The following is a 21,443-nucleotide window of genomic DNA, read 5'->3' as shown; positions in this document are numbered from 1 at the left end:
TTTGTACTCATATTATTTTGTTTGTGTCTTCCCAAATATCTTACAGCAATTTTTCGATAATGATCCAAGTTGATCAGAACAGTTTTTCTCTATACCAATGATAAGTAATGTTAAGTGGCTTGTGGTATCCCTTGACTGTACTATTCTTTGCTAGTTTATTAGCACCTGATTTCACTGTATTATACAAGTTTCTAGCCTTAAGAAACTCATAACTTTTGTCTTTACAATTTTTATCAAACCATGGTTTATTTTGCTGTCAAGATGAACCAGTTTCTTTTGTCTTTTTTTAGTACTCTTTCTGTCGTATCTAAAAGTTTATTATACTTTTTATCAACTAGACCGTTCATCACTTCTAGAGTAACATAATATGTGTCAATATTACTCAAAACGTGATCAATCTGTTGTGAACTGCCTGGAGCAAGGTAGTTTTTAATGAAGTAAAAGTCCAATCAACGTGAATCCGAGTACACATGTTTCCTATGATAATTTTAACAATGTTTAAAGGGATAATTCGGGATTTTTCACTTTTCATCTTATAATGTTCATAATACCATAAAAAACATATTCACCAATTTTTATTTTGATATGAAAAGTAATAAAGAAAAAAAGAAGAAAATTGGGAATAATTAATTTTATTTCTTCAAACTTCCTGACTTATGTGACGTAGTTTAAGTCTTTTAGCATGCCGGGAGTGAAATTAATCTCATTCAAGTCTTGTTCGTTAACAATATAATAACGTTATTTAAAGCGCATCGACGACTTTTGGTGTAGCTATTAACCAACGAAAAGTAAGTGATAGCCATGCAACTTTTAAAATTAGATTGTAGGATTACTGTGTGGATTTTTTATACGAATTTTAGTAATTAAAGTAAATAATACAATAGAACATTTGTATGATATTTTTTTCTACAAATTCTTTACACAAACATATGAAACTGACATGATCGATAGTATGGAAAGCCAACGGGGTCAAAATTCTTAATTCGTATCTTGCCAATTCGTAACTTGTAACTGTGTAATTTCTAAATGGTTTATTCGTGAATTGTTAATTTGTAACTTGTTACTGTGAAATTCATAATGCTTAATTCGTAAATTGTCAATTTGTAACTTGCACCTTAAAGTTTGTAGTTTCAACATTCTTAATCGGTAAATTGTCAGTTTGTTACTTGTAACTGTGCAATTTCATAAAGTTTCATTCGTAAATTGTCGATTTGTTACTTGTATCTTTGTATCAAAATTCAACATTCTTCATTTGTTTTTTGTCAATTTGTTATTTGTAGATTTCAAAATTCGTTATTGGTAAATTGTCTTTTTGTATATTGATGTTTTGTAACTTGTAACATGTGACTTGTCGATTCGTGAATTGTCGATGTGTGAAATGTCGAAGTGTTAAATTATGCTATCGATCATTATGACGACAGATGGCGCTCGGGTTCTTCTTCGGTGTATAATCCTCCTGTAAGTCGGAGTACCTCCATGTGGAATATATACCTAAGTAATTTTAATCAATTAATTACAGCAAATGCGTCTAAAAAAAGCAAAACAAGAATTGCATGTTTACAGGATCCCAGTTTTATTTTTATTACTGACGTGGACTTTCGTTCGGAAACTATATAAAAAAAACATCCCGACTAGTTCAGTCCCTCAAAATAATTGATCTCTTCTTATTACGAGGTTAATAAAATAGTCGTTGGTCAGTGGAATATTACGACTGGATTATTCAGGTATTTACAATAAGGAGATGTGGTAACAAACCGTATGATTGCCAATGAGACAACTATCCACCAACACGAAGTACAATTAAAGTCCATGCAAGCAACTATAGGCAACCTACTGCCTTCATCAATGACAAAACCGTATACCATATAGTCGGCTTTAAAAGGCTACATCATTACTGAAAACCCCAGGTACTAGTAATAAACGATTTCTATTAATCATAACATGCTATTATCGGACCATTTTATTCTGACAGGAAAGGGCTGACATATATATTCTATTCTGCTGTTGTTGATTATATGGTCAGGTTGTTGTCTCTTTGACACATTCCCCATTTCCATTCTCAATTTTATGTATTAAGATATATGCCTACTGAATTTTTCTGGACAAGAAGCTTAAAAATTGCCGCTACCAGATTTCCTACAATAAAAATGTACAACCAAAAAGACCAAAATATTCACGAGTCCCTCGATCTCAAAAGCTGCTTAATGCCCCGTACTCCCGATATGAACCCCACCTGGTGCCACACCTCCTTATAGCCCGGCAACCTTACTAAATCTAACATGTTGTCAATCGTTAATTAACTGAAACGATTCACGATGTTAATCAATATACCTAATTTTTTTTTAATTTGGATTTCAAATATAAAATAACAAATCATTTGCTATGAATTCGTAACATCCTAATCTCCTATTGACAAACCAGGTTGTATTCCGCCTGGCTCTTCTGTCGAGCAGTCAGCCAGGATCCCAGGCTATCATGTTACTCTAAAAATGACCAGAAACATATTATTTTGGCCAAACCCCAAATAATGTGCAAATATTTTGGTGGAGAAATAAAATTAAAGAACCTTAGTGAGCGCGCTCACATGCCCCACGTCCCCACATTGTCACTGGAGAAATAAAATAACTGTAAGAAAAAAAAGTTGTATAAGAAAAAAGAATGAATTATAATTTCCTGTCGATATGTACATCTACATAGTATGTCCTTATTATCTACAAGGTTTCATGAAATTCTGTGGTGTGGTTTCATAGGAGTTGCGACGACAAACTGTTGCAGAGGTATATCGAAGCACATAAGTTCAAAGGGGCGTAACTTCTAGAAAAAAAAAGAATTGTAATTTCTTGTCGATATGCAAATCTACTTAGTATGTCCTTATTATCACGAAATTCTGTTGTGTGGTTTGAGAGGAATTGCGATGTCAAGAAACAGGACCGATGGACTGACGTACGGACGGACAGGCAGACAGACAGACGGACGGGTCAAAACATTACACCCTCCGCAACTTCGTTGCATGGGGTATAATTAGTGTAAGCATATAACAGATAATTGCCTCTTTCATGCAAATGGCGATATGGCAAGATCTTTTCTCTGACAAGTCAGAGGGAGAGGGCGTCAATTTGTTTAAAAGTGGGAGTATTAAGAAGGGGGGTTTGAGATTTCCAAAAAACACTGGCCTTTGTTAGTCTTGCATGATTTTAAATTTTTTGTTTCTTGTGTATAATTCGTAGTTCAATATGACGTCCGGTATCACTGAACTAGTATACACATTTGGTTAGGGGCCAGCTGAAGGACTCCTCCGGGTGCGGGAGTTTCTCGTTGCATTCAAGACCCATTTGTGGCCTTCGGTTGTTGTTTGCTCTATGGTCGGGTTGTTGTCTCTTTGACACATTCCCCATCTCCATTCTCAAATTTATGTAGGTGACGCGTGTAGTAAAAAATAAACAGTTTCATAGTTTAACGATCATGGTCATTAAAAATATATAGAGGGGACACCTCCTAGTATATTTCGACTTTGTACCATGATCCTTTTAGATCTGTATCTGTAGGAAAACGTTTTGGATACAAATACCGGCTTTAATACAACGGTAGAGAGAGCGCTGTCGATGTATTGACGATGCACGAGAGTAGTTTTATAACGGCTGTCAACGCTCGGCACTACGCTTGTTCAATGTGGTTCTATTCGAATACTGTTTATACGAAAAATGAGTTGGAATATTGTTGTATTTTACTCGTTGAGATCTCAAAACACTTCGTGTAGTTTTTTATCTGCATGTTTGTTTACAACATTTCTTGACTGATAATTGTCAAATCGGGCCCTTGACAGCAATTTAGTGTTCTTTTTGGACGAGCTTTTTTTGTTAAATTGTCTGGTATTATAGCACTGCGACCCCCTCGTACAGAAATATTCTGACTTGATCGTCTTGTCTGTATGTCCTGTAGTTTCAGTTTTGTGAGCGTGTTTGAGACGCAACCAACTTCTCTGGATTTGTACTCTCCTTTTATAAATCTCACAGGTTGTCGCTGTATTCTTTCAAGGTTATTGATGATTGTAGATGTGAACTGGTCCCATACTATTGACGATATGATGTCCCATTATTGACCTGACCATTATAGTATATGCGGTTTTCTCGCATTCCGGTTGACAATATCTCGATTAGTTTTCTGGTTCCATTAGATTTTATTACAAAATAGTGCATATTCAACACAGTTTTGATATATAGTATACATTAACTAAGTGGCTCATTTAAAATATTTTTTCATTCAGTTTGTTTTACAAAAAACTTATAAGATATAATTAAAGATTTGTTATAGATATAGGAAGATGTGGTATGAGCGCCAATGAGACAACTCTCCATCCAAATAACAATTTATAAAAGTAACCCATTATAGGTCAAGATACTGTCTTCAACACGGAGCCTTGGCTCACACCGAACAACAAGTATAAAGGGCCCCAAAATTACTTGTGCAAAACCATTCAAACGGGAAAACCAACAGTCTAATCTATATTAAAAAAAAACAAGAAACGAGAAACACGTTTAAATTACATAAACAAACGACAACTACTGTACATCAGATTCCTGATTTATGTTCATTACTCAGGAACCAAATAAATAAAGACTGTTCGTCCATTTGTTTCTTGTATTAAAACATATCATTAGATAATTACATTCTTTTCTGAAATTTTAATATTGAGATTATAATATTAATGAATGATGGTTGTCAAACCATTTCTGCCATTATACATTGAGTCCTAATTTGCGGGCCCAGGACAATATTAGTATTTTTCCAGCACCGTCTTATATTTCATGTTTTTAGTCTTGTTTTGACCCGGTTAAATATTAAGTAGAAATTTCTTGCAAAGTGACAGTAATATATTTGCGAAGTTGATAAGGAAGCCCGTCCAAGCGACACATCTATATACCTTAATAAAGGAAGTGACACACCTCATTGCAGGTTTGGTGACCAGTACAGTAAACAAACATGTTTATATACGAGGATACCTGAATATAAAACCGAGTCCCTTTTATAAATGCCATATAAAACAAACAATGTATTTATCTATTTGTTATCTTTTATATGTATGCGCTGTACATACTCCTTTGGTATGTATTCAATATGGCGGTGCTCCTACTTACAGGAGGATTAAACTCAGAAGAAGAAGCCGAGCGCCATCTGTCGTCATAATGATCGTTAGCATAATACAACGATGACATTTAACACTTCGACATTTCACACATCGACAATTCACGAATCGACAAGTCACATGTTACAAGTTAGAAAACATCAATATACAAAAAGACAATTTACCAATAAAGAATTTTGAAATCTACAAGTTACAAATTGACAATTAACAAATGAAGAATGTTGAATTTTGATACAAAGATACAAGTAACAAATCGACAATTTACGAATGAAGCATTATGAAATTGCAGTTACAAGTAACAAACTGACAATTTACCGAATAAGCATTATGAATTTCACAGTAACAAGTTACAAATTCACAATTTACGAATTAACAATTTAGAAATTGCACAGTTACAAGTTACGAATTGACAAGTTACGAATTAAGAAATTTGACCCCGTTGGCTTTCCATACGATAGTGTATTAAAAATACATGTTTGTATTCTGAACTTTTTGCTTCATTCCAGCAAACATTTTCATTTGGCTTGCTTGTACTGTGAAATAAAATGTGTATTAATTTGTGACACTTAGTGAATGTTGAATGCGTGGTTAAACTCAAGGTAATTAAAAGATTAGCATTATGTAATTCTAATCTTTTGATCTTCATTCAGTGACATCTAGGCGTCACGGTTCACCATTTCAGGTGTGAACAACATTTCGTATGAATGTTAAATGGGAGTCAGTTATAGTTTATATATTAACATAAGACACAGAAATGTAAGAAAAAGAGTTAAATTAATTTTACGGGAGTAATAAGGTCGCACAATAACTGGATGGCTGTTGTATATTTTGCATAAACTCACTTTTAAATAAATTATGATTTCTGATTACTTTTGTAACGATAAAATACTGAATTATTTTAATTGAACAAAGGAGAAGGTTCAGTAAGACCCCTTTTTGGCCCCAAAATATAGCAGTTTTACAAAATTGTTAAAATGTAAACCTTTAGTTATTTATTGGACAGTAGAATGCTTCTGCTACATAAATATGGGCTGTTTTTGACAATACAATGCACATATATCCGGTACTAGCACCATTAAGTCATGCTAAATTACTGAAATCCTCATAATTCTAGCATTTTAGTTAAATTTTAGACGGTTTTCGTGTAAAACGAAAGTGGCCGCATTCGTGTTCATCCTTAATATTGAAATGTAAGTTGTATTTTATGATAATACATAACATATATAAAGGTTGAGGATGAACACGGATGCGGCCACTTTCATTTTTACCAAAAACCATCTGAAAAGTGACATTTTTCGGCATATTAGGTAGATTTTTCATATTTGAACTTGAATCGGATCGTTTTTAATGACTAAATCTGTTAAAATCTTTCACATAAACTAATTAATTCAAATAAAATAGACACTTAAGTGTTTAAAAAGTGGTCAAAATCTTTCGTCAGATGAACCTGAAATTTGAGGCCAAAATCGGTCCTTACCGGACCTACTCCTTTATAAATAAAAATAGCCTTCTAAACACAAGTGTATGAACTAAAAATTTTACTATTTTAAATTAGAATCGGCAACCTTTGATATTTCAAACAAATCATTAACAATGGCAAATATATAATTTAGTCCATCCAAAGCGATCTTTAGGAAGAAATCGATGGTCTTATCAAAATATTTTAAATCTCAAAACGCATGAATACTTCAGCTATTTGAAAAAAAAGATGTTTAAAAAATTGACAGGAAATTTAAGGATCTTCTTGGAATGGAATCGAAAAATTATGAATAGAAATTCTTTTCAAGTGTGAAAAACATCAACCAAATTTATTCATAATCGGGAATGTCCTTATTAAAATAGTTTTCGTCTCACAACGTATAATACTTTAGCTATTTGATCAATGATGTTTAAAAAAAAAAGACAGAACGAATTTTATGTCATCTTTCCCTATTTTTGAATGTAATTATAAGTCTGTTTTAACCCTTAAGCGGACAACTTGAGCAGTATATTCTTTAAATTGCTGTCATTGAATATCAAGATGGAAAATAAATCCCGAAATTGATTTGAAACTTTAATACTCAATAGTTTTTCAAGAAAATATTCACATCCCTTGGGGATTATAAGTGTACGTCCAGTTGCTTATATATTACATGCATGTCGGAACAATTGTGATGATGACGAATTTCTTCCTTTATTCGAGAATAATCTAATTGATACATAAATCTGTGATTTTACTATGTTCATAACTTCGATGAACCAAAGCAAGTTATATATCGACCTGTATTTAAATCAAATTCTTCTTCTTCTTCTTCTTCTTCTTCTGATTCTTTTGGTATACAATAGTCTATCGACATTCGAAGATTTCATACTGTTCGCATAGGTGGACTAGTCTATTTACAAAACTTTTACCCCAATTTACACAAAATGTATGTTTCTTTCTTATGTTCCATGTATACATGTGTATATATTTTAATTTGCGCTATAGTTCCGTAACTTTCTATCCAGGCGTATAAACGAATCGTCGACAAGTGCGTACATTTTTTTAAATCAATATTTCTGGTATGTTCAAATCTGTCCTTTACTATTGACAACGAATATATATTACATTTTCCCAAATTTACCCTTGGAAAAATATGTAAATAGATTTTTATTTCATCAAATTTATTTTTTTTTTGGTATTATTTATATTTTTATAAATAATATTCTTTACACCAGAAATTTTATTTGTAAACAAGCGTATGAGTTAAGTAATGACTAGTATATTATATCACTTTCGGACACGCAAGACGGAGATGTATATTATACACCTGATATAGTTCAGAATGGAAAGTTATAAGTTATCGGCCGTGTACACTGATCAATACCTACAGAAGTTAAACGATGCATGAACTTGCAAGCCCGACAGGAAATCGCTTGAATACCTGAACGTGTCACCTCACACCCCTCACAATACCTTTGGGAGTAATACCTTTAGCCATGCTGGTGGTCATTTTCCGCATCAAGTTAGTTAGTCAGATAAAACAACCGTACGATTGGCAAGATATCGACACGCAATTACGACTACATCGGTTACTGTAGTTTTGGTCCTTTGTGGTTTATAGACATATTGTGATTCACTCAACATTTCTAACCACCTCTTTTCCCTTCCTTTTTAAAAAGAAATATACTTTATATTTGTGTTATGCATGTGTATATTGTTGGAAAGAACATCTTCCATAGATTTTATTTCAAATAGTTATAATGGTGAAATATAATCTCTTTTTTGTGTAACCATGGCAACAATCTGCTTTTATTTGATAAAAATATTGCCAAAAATGGGAGGGTGAAAATGCCAAAAAAGTCTGAAACAAAGTGGTCAAAAGAAGAAATTTAAATCCAATACAGTGATACCTCTCCTGAAACCATAGACATTTATCTAGCAAAAGGGCACAAAAAACATGCAATTCTGCTCGTTTTTCCATTAAACGTAATTAAAAGGTCAAGGATCAAATCTTTGTTGAAAAACACTACACTAATTGCTGGACCTATGGGCGGTACGGATGTGAAAAAACGGACTTTTAAACAAACAAATGGCCTGTAAATAGTTATCAAAGGTACCAGGATTATAATTTAGTACGCCAGACGCTGTAAAACATGCTCATACAATTTAAATGTTCAAATAAACCCACTCGGAAGGCTATATTATACTTCAACTATCTCAAAATCAATTTTATTGTACTAAACCTTTCATATTCAAAACAAAATCGCCATGACCAAAAAAACTAAACTTGTAACTGTGTATTGCTACCATATGTTTTATTGAAGATTTCTCTGATTTAAGTAATAATTGAAAGACGTTTTGAAAGTGTCCCTGCTTTGAAATGAATACATCGAGGAAGTTCTGTGTAGAAACGGGAAAACAACACTTATATTTATAAATGATTGTTGATTGGCTTTTTTTAAGTGTTTGTGCTCGTATGCACTCGGGACTATTTGGAGCTCGACATATTGTATAGATTGTGTCGGTCTATTGTTGAAGACTTTGGAATTACTCATTTTTCCACTTGATACAAACTCTGCGTACAGCTAATCGTTATATTTACCCAAAACGTTCATCCAGTCGAACATGCATTTTTTGTACACAACATATTAATATTAAATGTGGCAAATCTTCTTATCTGCTTATAGCTTGGTGTTATGAAAATTCACTTGTTGACAGATAATTCCTAAATTTGATAGAGATATTTTCTCATAGAATTGCAGGATTATTCTGTGTTTATTATTCGATTCTTAATATTGATCCCTGCCATATTTCGTAACCAATATATGAAGATAGTTCTTGGAATGGCAGGACAATTGAATTATCATGCCTTTACCAGATATATAACTACTAGACCTTTTTATACCAAACATAAGCAAGATTTTTCCTTAGACAGTTCATCGCCTACACCAATTTAATTAGTTAAAAAGCTGCTTTTACGGTAGTAATACGGTAAATCGATTAATTGTGTTTTGAAGACGCATTCGAATAAACTATCAATTTTTCCATGAAGCTAGTGTATTTCAATTTTATCCAAACAATGATAAAATTTGGAATAATGACAATTTTTGATATCATAATATTACGGGTTACTTTAGTAACCACAATTTTAATTATGAAAGTTTGAGGGAAAACATTGAAACAATTCTAAATTGTAGAGAACGTGAGATGTTACTATCTGTGACGCTATCAATGATAAATCATCTTGTTTGGCTCTTTCCACGTAGCCACCAGTCCCGTGTACGTGAAATGTGGACCAATAAATCAATCAAAGGGTTGGCTTGCATACATTTAAAACAAAAAAAGATAAAAACAAGTATACTGCATTGTTTATTCGGACATTATAATTAGGAATTTGAAGCCATCACGAAGTCCATCCAGCTTTTGTACACACCAATTCGAGTGTAAACGCTTGGACGACTTCCTGGACATCCACTCGCGCCCCAGGATGTGACGCCAGCCAGTTGACCTGAACAAACCATTGGTCCTCCACTGTCTCCCTAATGATAAATAAAGGTGATATAATATAACGGAGGTGTTAAAGGGTATAGATGTATTTATAAAGATTACTGGCAAATGAAAAAACATTATATAAAAATATTCTAACATGACGTCCTTCAAACGCTTTGAGTGCACACCCGTTGTAAAATATGAAGATATTATTTGGGCTGTTCCGATCGTACCCCCACGTCATATGCTTTTTTATGAATGAGCTAACCGACGTCTGAATATAAGCGTTTTGCGGGAAAATACATGCTTGTGAAACCGAAAATCATCACAAACAAGGAAACGTAAACAAACAATGCTGAAATGTGTTATATAAGCCATTTTTGTATACTTATAAGACATAAAAGTACAATTGTCATTTAGAATAATCCAAACTTATCTAAATAATTTATGGTAAATAGTTTAAGCATGTCATTTTTTCAGTTTGTTCCGTTTTTTTACGTCAATTTAATATTCCGTTTATTTATGGGAACGGCAAATAATGCCTTCATTTAGAGCGCTTCGATCCAAAACAATAGCCGTATCTGTCCTATTTGAATCGCTGAGGGTAAAGTATTTGTCATAAAGGGCCAACCCGTGGTAAAATCACGATATATTCAAGCCCCCATGAATTATTTCTTACTTATAACATCTACACATACTGAACACACATGTCTTATGTCTAATGTTCATCTCTTGATATCTTAAATATTTTCTCACGAAGCGTTTCTTTTATTAAACACGTTAAATATTGATAAATGTCAAAGCAGATAACTTTCATGCGAACACTTTATCAGTAAAGAAACAATTTAATCCACATAGCAAATATGAAAAAGCTGTAAAACATATATATATTAAGCTTTATACAGAAACTTAATCAGTACTCATGTAAGAATGTGCATCACTTACATTGCAAGCACCGTAACCAGTTCCTTGGAATATACAAATATGGCCGTCAAGTATGTTGTTGCCAGTCCAATAGTTTTTACACTCACTGTTTCTTAGCACTTGCATGCTTAATGCTTTTAAATTAGTGGGTAAACCGCCTGGAAAATAAAAATTGACAATTTCATACAATAGGCGTACTAGAGATTCATTATCATGGATTGGTCATACAGATGAGTTCCACAGCTGTCTCAAAATTGGCATTATTCAATCAATTTTATGATATATATTTAAAGAATATTCCCTAGGAGCATGTGGCTCCTTTCTAAGAAACCCCACCAGTTCTGCCAGACTTTGTTTTCGAAATGTACGTACATGTTCCACAAATTCTGCCAGACTTTGTTTTAGTTATGTACTTACATGTTCCACAAGTTCTGCCAGACTTTGTTTTAGTAATGTATTTACATGTTCCACAAATTCTGCCAGACTTTGTTTTAGTTATGTACGTACATGTTCCACAAGTTCTGCCAGACTTTGTTTTAGTAATGTATTTACATGTTCGAACAAATTCTGCCAGACTTTGTTTTAGTTATGTACTTACATGTTCCACAAGTTCTGCCAGACTTTGTTTTAGTAATGCATTTACATGTTCCACAAGTTCTGCCAGACTTTGTTTTAGTAATGTACTTACATGTTCCACAAGTTTTGCAAGACTTTGTTTTAGTTATTTGATTACAGGTTCCACAAGTTCTGCCATACTAGGTTCGGTAACGTACTGACATGTTCCACAAGTTCTGCAAGACTTTGTTTTAGTTATGTACTTACATGTTCCACAAGTTCTGCCCCATCCAGTGATTTCACATGTCTGGCCAGCAAACTCGTCAGGACTTCCTGTTGCCAAGGTAATGGCTGAAATACTTCCAGTTAATGACAAACTGGATGACATTTTCATCAGTGCAATGTCATTTGGAAATGTTCCAGCTCCTGAGTTGTAATTTTCGTGCTAACAAAAAAGGGTTTTTAAAAGGGTTACATTTCGCTCTTTTCACAATTCCAAAATGCAATGTAATGATGCTTGTTATATACAAAATTTTATGGGTTTTCAGTAAAAAAAAATTCAGATTATTTTTTAAATGTTTGTACTACGATTTGTTTTTCAAATCAAATATCTTGTGAATATATTACAAAGGAATGTTTTGTTACCGCAAGAGCCAGTAGGATTACTTTCTTCGACATTGGTATATCTGTATGACATTAATTTCACCTGACATATAATAGTTATCAAAGGTACCAGGATTATAATTTAGTACGCCTGACGCGCGTTTCTTCTACATAAGACTCATCAGTGACGCTCAATTCAAATATAACAGTATTTTAATGAACATTTACATATTATTATTTATTTACTTATTAGCTTTAGCCCAATGATTATATTCGGACCCAATTCTAATTAGTCCATCATGACATATCGGTATTTCTACATGTTTATGTTTATGCTCCTGTGATGCCTAACACGTAATAAATGAGGAAATCCGGTTATTAGTCATTTTGTCAATGTTGGATAATTTATTTACCAGAAACCCGTTTTTAAAGGTTGACCAGATTCACTGTAGTGCGTATCGTTTATATATACTGCTTGTATGGGCAAAACTAGCTTCCTTACTTCTTCATTTTTGGTACTGAAAAGTCTTAAAGTTTACTTCTATTTTGATACTTTTATGTATTTGATCAAAACTATAAACATTATTGTCGACTCTAAAAATTTAATGTAATGGTGGTGATTTATATTTAACATTAGCTTGATCTGTCCAATCTCTCAATAAAATAGCCTATAAATTATATGAATATATTTGGATAAAGTCAACCGTGTGGAGACCGTGTATATTTCAAAGGGAGGCCATGTAGGCATGGTTTCGTATAATGCCATAAAATCACAGTGTAACTAATGATACACAACTGTGTTTCGGGTTGATGTGTTGTTTTGTCGATACTAGACAAACACATATATTACCCTGAATCATTATAGGAATAAATGATCAGAATATTACCGATACGATGAGCTCTATACTTCTCGTAGTCCCACCACTAGCATGAGCTGAAGATCCTGCTCGTATCCTGTAGTCCTGTATGAATACAGAGAAGAAAAAAAATATGTGTTTTATTATCCATCAGCAATAAGGGAGAGAAAATGTGGTTTCATATGACTGGTGGTCTTTGACACGTTCAAACTATATGAAACACACTACAAAGGGACCTACAACTAATAGTCTTATAACAAAGGTTTTACTAAATACAAGTGGTTACTTCAGAAGGTTTGACACTATAAATTCCAAATTGACTTCATATTTTCATCTTTCTTATCACTAAATTAACCTTAAAGCCTGTTGTGTTGATCGGTGGTTACCTCAAACCACTCCGGAATCGACCAATCATGAAAAACTGACCGCCAAAAATAGCCAATGGTGTCAATGTGGCGTTAAACACAAAATAATCCATTTGCTGTGCTGTACTAGTATATTAGTTTTTTATCTTCGCAAAACGCCACAAAACATGGCTTGAATATCGATTTTTATTTACTTGTAAAACAATGTCAAAAAAAACAAAATAAAATAAAAGACATGGAGACCGAAAAACCCAAATATAATCCGTTTGGAAACGGTTTTGAAAAAATGTCAAGAAAGATTTAGTGTAAACCGATACTCAGAAATATGTTGAAAATGAAAGCGCTAAATCAGATATAGAGATGTTACTTTTTTTCTGAAAAAAATGCAATTGACCATCCACCCGCCTTGCAGTCATTCAATGTTAAGTTATTCATTACTTTAATGATATATTAGTAGATATTGATGTGGGCATTAAGGTTCAGAATTTTCGTGTTATCACAATATATCTATACACTTACGGTCTAGAACTGTCGACACAATGTGCAGCCGTTACAATCCAGTCAGCATTCACAATGGCACCTCCACAAATATGGCTATTACTTCTTTGTAGGGACACTTGATGAGGGTGCTGGGAAATTGTTGTATCTTCACCACCGACGATTTTCCCTTTAACGTCATCGACCTAGAATAATAATTATAACTATTTATGCATTAGTTGTAGGAACATTCGGAGGGTTGTCAAGATGTGAATACACATACTATGTATGCCTTTCTGTCCGGATATAATAAAGTGCAGAATTATGTGCCAAATTCCTTCACATTTCTAAGGTCCTTTTTTTATGATAATAATAATAAAATATCAAAATTTATGATGATAATAATACAATATGAAAATTTATCATAACAATAAGATATCAAAATTTGTAATAATAATGATAAAATATCAAAATTTGTAATAATAATGATAAAATATCAAAATTTGTAATAATAATGATAAAATATCAAAATTTATAATACTAATAATAACATTTCAAAAATTATGTAATAAGAATATCTATTTATACATTAGTTGTCGGAACAATCGGAGGGTTGTCAACATGTGAATACACATACTATTCCTTTCTGTCAAGACATAATAAAGTGCGGCTTTATGTGCCAAATTCTTTCTCATTCTTAAGGTCATTTTAATCCATCTTTTCTATGTTTGCTCATTATAATTATTTCGTTATGTTTTAGCACCCCATTATTCTCTATTCTTGATTTTGGGCCTATTTTTATTTGTTTTTGTCCTTTTTAAAACCAATTTGTAAACCCCATCCAACAGTTGCGAAGAGAAATACCAATTATTCCTAGGTTTTTTCCACATCAGGATCAATTTTCCAAAAGACTTTCAATTTTTACTGTTAGATATATCACCAAACTAAAAACGCCTAACGACAGATGAAAATTATGAGTTTGACAGAAATGTTGGCACATTTTGTGACTTATCCTAACACAAGTGTTATGACACCGTTGAGTAAAACCAACAATCTGTACTTATAAAAAGCGATGTCCTCCGATACAAAATTTGGGACCAAATGACACAGATATTAACTACTACTGGTATATATAGGTCACCGTACGACTTTGAACAATTTACAAAGCCCATACCGCATAGTCAGCTATAAAAGGCCCCGAAATGACTGTTTATAATTTAATACTATATGAACAGTAAAGAATGTGACACCTTTTTTAGACTTCGACCCTGGGATTGAACCAAATACAGGGAAAATTGTCTCTATCTCTTAATAAAAAAAATAGGAGGTGTTGCATGATTGTCAACGAAACAACTGTCCTCAAAATTATACCCAGTTATTTACAAACAAGAAAGCTTACCGGCCATTTGTCTCCCCTTTCTTCACTTTCTATGAGTTCTTTCGCTGGTTGCCATATGTCAACAGCAGAGGCTGTAATAATAAATAAAAAGTAAGAAATGCGATAAATTATGTACAACAAATCAAAAAGTCACAACGCGCAATGATAATTTACAGTTTGTTGCTCATTTTTGTAAAATTAATAATATTTATAATTTATTTTATTAGAATAATACTTGATTCCAAAAGTAGCTTGTAGAGTTAACAGGATAACTTTAAACAACGTTAGACAAATTAATTATATATGCACCATATCACATACAAATACACCAACAAGTGGCCTTGTTCTCATTTTAGCCCACATTATATGATTATTATACGTCATAAGGCAAAATCACACATCCTTTATGTAATCTGTCTATTTTATAAATGTATAAATACCATCAAACATTTTCATATCAATGAATGAAATGACCTAATTTTAGAGCTTTTTGAATATATTCGGGTAACATAAACAAACATATATATGAAGCACCAAAACAAATGTAATAAAATTGAGAATGGAAATGGGGAATGTGCCAAACAGACAACAACCCGACCATAGAAAAAAACAACAGCAGAAGGTCAGCAACAGGTCTTCAATGTAGCGACAAATTTCCTCACCCGGAGGCGTCCTTCAGCTGACCCCTAAACAAATATATACTAGTTCAGTGATAATGAACGCCATACTAATTTCCAAATTGTACACAAGAAACTAAAATTAAAATAATACAAGACTAACAAAGGCCAGAGGCTCCTGACTTGAGACAGGCGCAAAAATGCGGCGGGGTTAAACATGTTTGTGAGATCTCAACCCTCCCCCTATACCTCTAGCCAATGTAGAAAAGTAAACGCATAACAATACGCACATTAAAATTCAGTTCAAGAGAAGTCCGAGTCTGATGTCAGAAGATGTAACCAAAGAAAAATAAACAAAATGACAATAATACATAAATAACAACAGACTACTAGCAGTTAACTGACATGACAGCTCCAGACTTCAATTAAACTGACTGAAAGATTATGATTTCATCATATGAATAGATTTCATCAATAGACTAGAATGAATGAATAAAGAAACAATAGATTAAACAAGTTCTATCAAAAACATACCAGCTACAATCAGTGTAAATACAAGTACTTTTTCCTAGATGTCCGATTAGTGACAAACTTTGAAATATTTAGCTTTTTATACATGGTGTAAAATGAAACTTGCACGTTGTGCATGACACTTGTGTATTTCTTAGTCACATATAAACACTTAAAATTGAAATTTATAGACTCTGGACAAAAGCTGGAGATACTTTAAATTACTGCTTAACACAGTTTATAGTTTGAATTTAGTGATTTATTGTCGGCTATCAGTTTGACGAATAATAGCAAGAACTGATAACACGTGGGGTGGATGACAATTTTCGTCATGCTATAACATGTACTAAATATTGCTTAAAATAGTTTTAACTTGTACATAACTTATAAAATAAATTTAAGTAAAACAGAATATACATTTGAAATTTATTGAATAATAAAGAACAATAATTAAAAGCAAAGAACGTTTTTCTTTAGAGAACTGTGATCACAAAGTTTCAGAAATGTTTTTTTATCGCTTCATGGCTTATGTTGGCATGTGCTTTCATGTCATTGTATGTTTTATGCAGTCCACCATGTCTTACAGCAGTGTGGTTATAAAAGGGAAGATATGGTATGATTGTCAATGAGACAACTATTCAGAAGAGACCAAATGACACAGAAAGTAACAACTACAGGTCACAGTACGGCCTTCGACAACGGGTAATGCCCGTGCCGTATAGTCCTGACGCTGTTTGATAGTTTCATGCATTTTCACAATGACATTAAACAGATAACTGGTTCGTCTATACTTTTTAAGAACAATGCCTTTACAATTTTGATAATACTCCTCCCCCTCTTTTTTGTTAAGATGCAAGAAATTATAGCAATGTCACCTATGCATACTATATGAAATCCAGAGAAAGGAAATGTTTTTACTGCATCATGCCTAATTATGAATATCTTTGCAGTTGTTGAATCTGCTCTTTAACATTTTGGGCTTCCAGCATAACTAATGTAAATATTATGAATTGGTTAATAAAATTTTCAAGATTTATTGATAACGCGCACACATAAATGCTTGAGGTCAAAGTATAACAATCAAACAATAAAAATAGGCATTATGCATGCTGTACTTTTAAACGGATAGAAATAAATTTGTAGATATTTTAGAATAAATAAGCATTTTTCTTTATAAAATTAAAGCCGTATGTATAGACTTACGAATTACATACTAGTATGGACAATTGATGTATTGTGGATTAATAGTACAATATCTGGGTAGATATTGTTCCTATAATTACCAATAGAATCATGCTGGTATTTTTCGTGGTCTATGTACATTTTGTCAGAATCCCGTCTCGATTGGAAAACATCAGCTCAATGTCCTTGTTAACAGCCTTTCTTCTTTTTTTTATTCGAGCGTCACTGATGAGTCTTTTGTAGACTAATCGCGCATCTGACACAAATGCAAAATTTCAATCCTGGAATCAATGATGAATTAGAATGTCTGTTCAGATAGTCTGATCCATTTGTTTTCCTTCAAATATTCTATTGTCCTCGAGATGAATATGCTATATCGCCAAACCATTAGGTAAAAACTGATCACTCAATATTGATCTTTTTTTGTTATCACAAAAGGCAATCTGGTTCGTGAAAAGATATCCTAACCCAGTGTTTTGAATTTTGAAACATAATAACAGTGATTTTGTTTATTCAAGCAGCAGCCTGTACTTAACTCTACGGAGTTCATTGCTTTTTTCAATACTTTACACCGGTATAGATGAAAGCAACAGTAGTATACCGCTGTCAAAAGTCATAAATCGATAGAGAGAAAACAAATCCTGTTTACAACCTTATTTTATATTCTACTATTTTTCATGCTGTTAGGCTAATGGACTTGTAGAATCCTCGGGGACAGATTGTCTACCAGCAGAGATTTCGGTCAGGTGGTATTAATAAATGAAGGCAACAGTAGTATACCGTTGCAATCAGTCTATACCTAAATCGATTGGCAAAGGAAATTTTCCCAATTTTTCATACACCACAAATTTAGGTTAAGTTTTTCTAATTTTTCTAATTCTTTTGGAAAATCTCAAATGCATCTGTTGAATTATTTTCAAATGCTCAAAATCTAACCTCAAAACCATAAAGAATTGAGTGTATCAAAGAATCAAAAAATTTAAGTTGCAAACTTATTGTAATGTTTTCGTTTCTTACCATTCGATATATAAAATCCATCGATTTTTGCGCTTAGTCAATAAGTTTGTTTTTGTATTTTAAACAGTAACGCTATACCTAAAGATAACACATAAATAAGAAAAGTCTTCAACAACCTCAAGTCCATTGTGATGTTATCGTCCTGCTCTCCAAGTTTAAGAAATAATTAAGTACCAGGCTAATAATTAATACGCCAGACGCGCGTTTTGTCTACATAAGACTTATCATGGACGCTCAGATCAACATAGTTATAAAGACAAACAAGTGCTAAGTTGCAGAGCATTTATGACCAAAAATTCCAAAAAGTTGTGCCAAATACGGATCAGGTTATCTATACCTGGGATAATCCCTGCATGCAATACTACATTAAAAAGCTCAGTGTAAATACATATCACAATGGTAGAGAGTTTTTCAAAAACTACTTTAATATTCTGTCTGTACCAAGATCTTTTGTTCTATAATGGTAAAAATGAAGATGTGTTATGGTTGCCAACTCTCGTACAAGAGACTAAATGACACTGAAATTAACAATTATAGGTCAACGTACAGCCTTCAACAATGAACAAAGCCCATACCGCATAGTCAGCTATAAAATGCTCCTATAATGACAAATGTCAAACAATTCAAACGAGGAAACTATCGGCCAAATTTATGTACAAAAACTCCATTTAAAAGTTCAATATAAATTGGACCACTAAACAGACTTGTATATCAATATCATTTAAATGGTCTTCATCACTTGCATTCATGATTCTAAAATATTCATGGATTGCTTCAATACAGACATAGGGTTTGTCTTTTTTGTACTCATATTATTTTTGTTGGTGTCTTCCAAAATACCTTACAGTAATTTTCGATAATGATCCCAGTTGATCAGAACAGTTTTTCTCTATACCGCTGATAAGTAATGTTAAGTGTTTTGTGGTAATCCTTGACCGTACTATTAATTGCTAGTTTATCAGCACCTGATCTCACTGTATTATACAAGTTTCCAGCCTTGTGATACTCATAACTTTTGTCTTTACAATTTTTATCAAACTATGGTTTATTTTGCTGTCGGGATGAACCAGTTTCTTTTGTCTGTTGATAGTACTCTTTCTGTCGTATCTAAAAGTTTATTATCGTTTTTAAATAGACCGTTCACCATTTCAAGAGTAACATTATTTGTGTCAATATTACTCAAAACGTGACCAATCTGTTGTGAACTGCCTGGAGCAAGGACGTACAAGTCCAATCAACGTGAAACCGAGTACACATGTTTCCTATGATAATTTTAATGCTAAATAAGAGTTTTGATCCCAATTTTACAGTCCACTGAAAATAGATAATGATAGTGCGAGTAGACCATCCGTGTATTATGGACATATTCTTGTTTAATTTGTCTTTCCAGAAAAGATTAATCTGTAACAAACTGCCTTAGGCTGATATGGGTATTATACTAAACTGGGTTTGTATTTCAATCATAGGTAGCAATACACAGTTAGGAAAAAAATTAAAATTGACACTCATAATTTGTAACCACCTTTTCCCCTTCCTTTTAAAAAAATAATACTTTATATTTGTGTTATGCATGTGTATATTATTGGAAAGAACATCTTCCATAGATTTTATTTCAAATAGTTATAATGGTGAAATATAATCTCTTCTTGGTGTAATCATGGCAACAATCTGCTTTTATTTGATACAAAATTGCAAAAAAATGGGAGGTTGGAAATGCCACAAAAAACTAAAACAAAAATGGTCAAAAGGAGAAATTCAAATCCAATACAGTGATACCTTTCATGAAACCATAGACATTTATCTAGCAAAAGGTCCAAACAAATCATATGCAATTCGGCTCGTTTTTCCATAAAATGTAATTAAAAGGTCATGGGTCAAATCTTTGTTGAAAAACACTACACTAATATCTGGACCTATGGGCGGTACGGATGTGAAAAAACCGGACTGTCAAACAGACAAATGGCCTATAAAACATGATAACACAATTTAAATGTTCAAATAAACCCACTTGGAAGGTTATATTATTCTTCAACTATCTCAAACTCAGATTTATTGTACAAAACCTTTCATATTTTAAAAAATCCATGACCAAAAAAACTAAACTTGTAACTGTGTATTGCAACCATAGGTTTTACTGACGATGTCTCTGATTTAAGTGATGATTGAAAGACGTTTTGCACAGTGGCCCTGCTTTGAAATGAATACATCGAGGAAGTTCTGTGTAGAAACGGAAAAATACTTCTGCAATTTATAAATGATTGTTGATTGTTTTTGTTGAGCGTATGCACTCCGGACTGTTTGGTGCCCGACATATTGTATAGATTGTGTCGGTCTATTGTTGAAAACAATTTGTTGCCTTCTAGATTAAACCGCACATCTCCTTTTGTTCATATTCAGAATATCTATAGAATTCTTGAAATCGTTATTTATACTGGGAATCACTAATTTCACACATTCTCGTTTGAAATAAAATCAATTATTTAAGCGTTAACAATGTCATCAAACTTTTAACACATCAAAAGGAAATAAAACAGCCATGATTTTTCCACTTGATAGAAACTCTGCGTACGGCCTATCGTTACATTTACCAAAAAAGTGTATCCAGTCGAACATGCATTATTGTACAGAACATATAAATATTAAATGTGGCAAATCTTCTGATTTGCTTATTGCTTTGTGGTTTGAAAATTCACTTGTTGACAGATAATTCCGAGGTTTGATAGAGATATGTTTTCATGGAATTGCAGGATTATAGAACTCGAAGGTTTTTTGTGTTTATCATTCGATTCTTAATATTGATCCCTGTCATATTTCGTAACCAATATATGAAGATAGTTCTTGGAATGGCAGGACAATTGAATGAT

At 32.8% G+C, this 21,443-nt stretch overlaps 2 protein-coding genes across 2 annotated transcripts; both read right to left on the bottom strand.

Moving 5' to 3' along the window:
• Positions 1-9,956: 9,956 nt before the first annotated feature.
• LOC139492424 (fibrinolytic enzyme, isozyme C-like) lies at positions 9,957-13,136 on the bottom strand. The gene is made up of 4 exons (XM_071280623.1): positions 13,064-13,136; positions 11,841-12,018; positions 11,040-11,176; positions 9,957-10,144 (listed from the first exon to the last, which is right to left on the bottom strand). Exons 2-4 carry the CDS (start codon positions 11,965-11,967, stop codon positions 9,992-9,994), a joined length of 417 nt encoding a protein of 138 aa, XP_071136724.1. The 5' UTR covers positions 11,968-12,018; positions 13,064-13,136; the 3' UTR covers positions 9,957-9,991.
• A 773-nt stretch (positions 13,137-13,909) lies between these two features.
• On the bottom strand, positions 13,910-17,675 carry LOC139492765 (trypsin-4-like). Its single transcript, XM_071280914.1, has 4 exons — positions 17,664-17,675; positions 16,405-16,438; positions 15,275-15,345; positions 13,910-14,081 (listed from the first exon to the last, which is right to left on the bottom strand). Exons 1-4 carry the CDS (start codon positions 17,673-17,675, stop codon positions 13,914-13,916), a joined length of 285 nt encoding a protein of 94 aa, XP_071137015.1. The 3' UTR covers positions 13,910-13,913.
• Positions 17,676-21,443: the final 3,768 nt, after the last annotated feature.

The sequence above is a fragment of the Mytilus edulis genome, chromosome 10 (assembly GCF_963676685.1).
Source record: "Mytilus edulis chromosome 10, xbMytEdul2.2, whole genome shotgun sequence".
NCBI classification, from domain to species: Eukaryota; Metazoa; Mollusca; class Bivalvia; order Mytilida; family Mytilidae; genus Mytilus; species Mytilus edulis.
Note: the sequence above shows the minus strand (reverse complement) of the source record. Positions and strands in the feature narration are given on the sequence as shown.

Coding starts and splice junctions, on each gene's coding strand:
- LOC139492765 (XM_071280914.1), bottom strand. Junction 15,346..16,404: donor ATTTACACTGATTGTAGCTG/GTATGTTTTTGA, acceptor TTATTATTACAG/CCTCTGCTGTTGACATATGG. Junction 14,082..15,274: donor AAAGGGGAGACAAATGGCCG/GTAAGCTTTCTT, acceptor TTATTATTCTAG/GTCGATGACGTTAAAGGGAA.
- LOC139492424 (XM_071280623.1), bottom strand. CDS start 11,967: ATGAAAATGTCATCCAGTTTGTCATTAACTGGAAGTATTTCAGCCATT. Junction 11,177..11,840: donor GGGCAGAACTTGTGGAACAT/GTAAGTACATAA, acceptor TTTATTTTCCAG/GCGGTTTACCCACTAATTTA. Junction 10,145..11,039: donor CTGGTTACGGTGCTTGCAAT/GTAAGTGATGCA, acceptor ATTTATCATTAG/GGAGACAGTGGAGGACCAAT.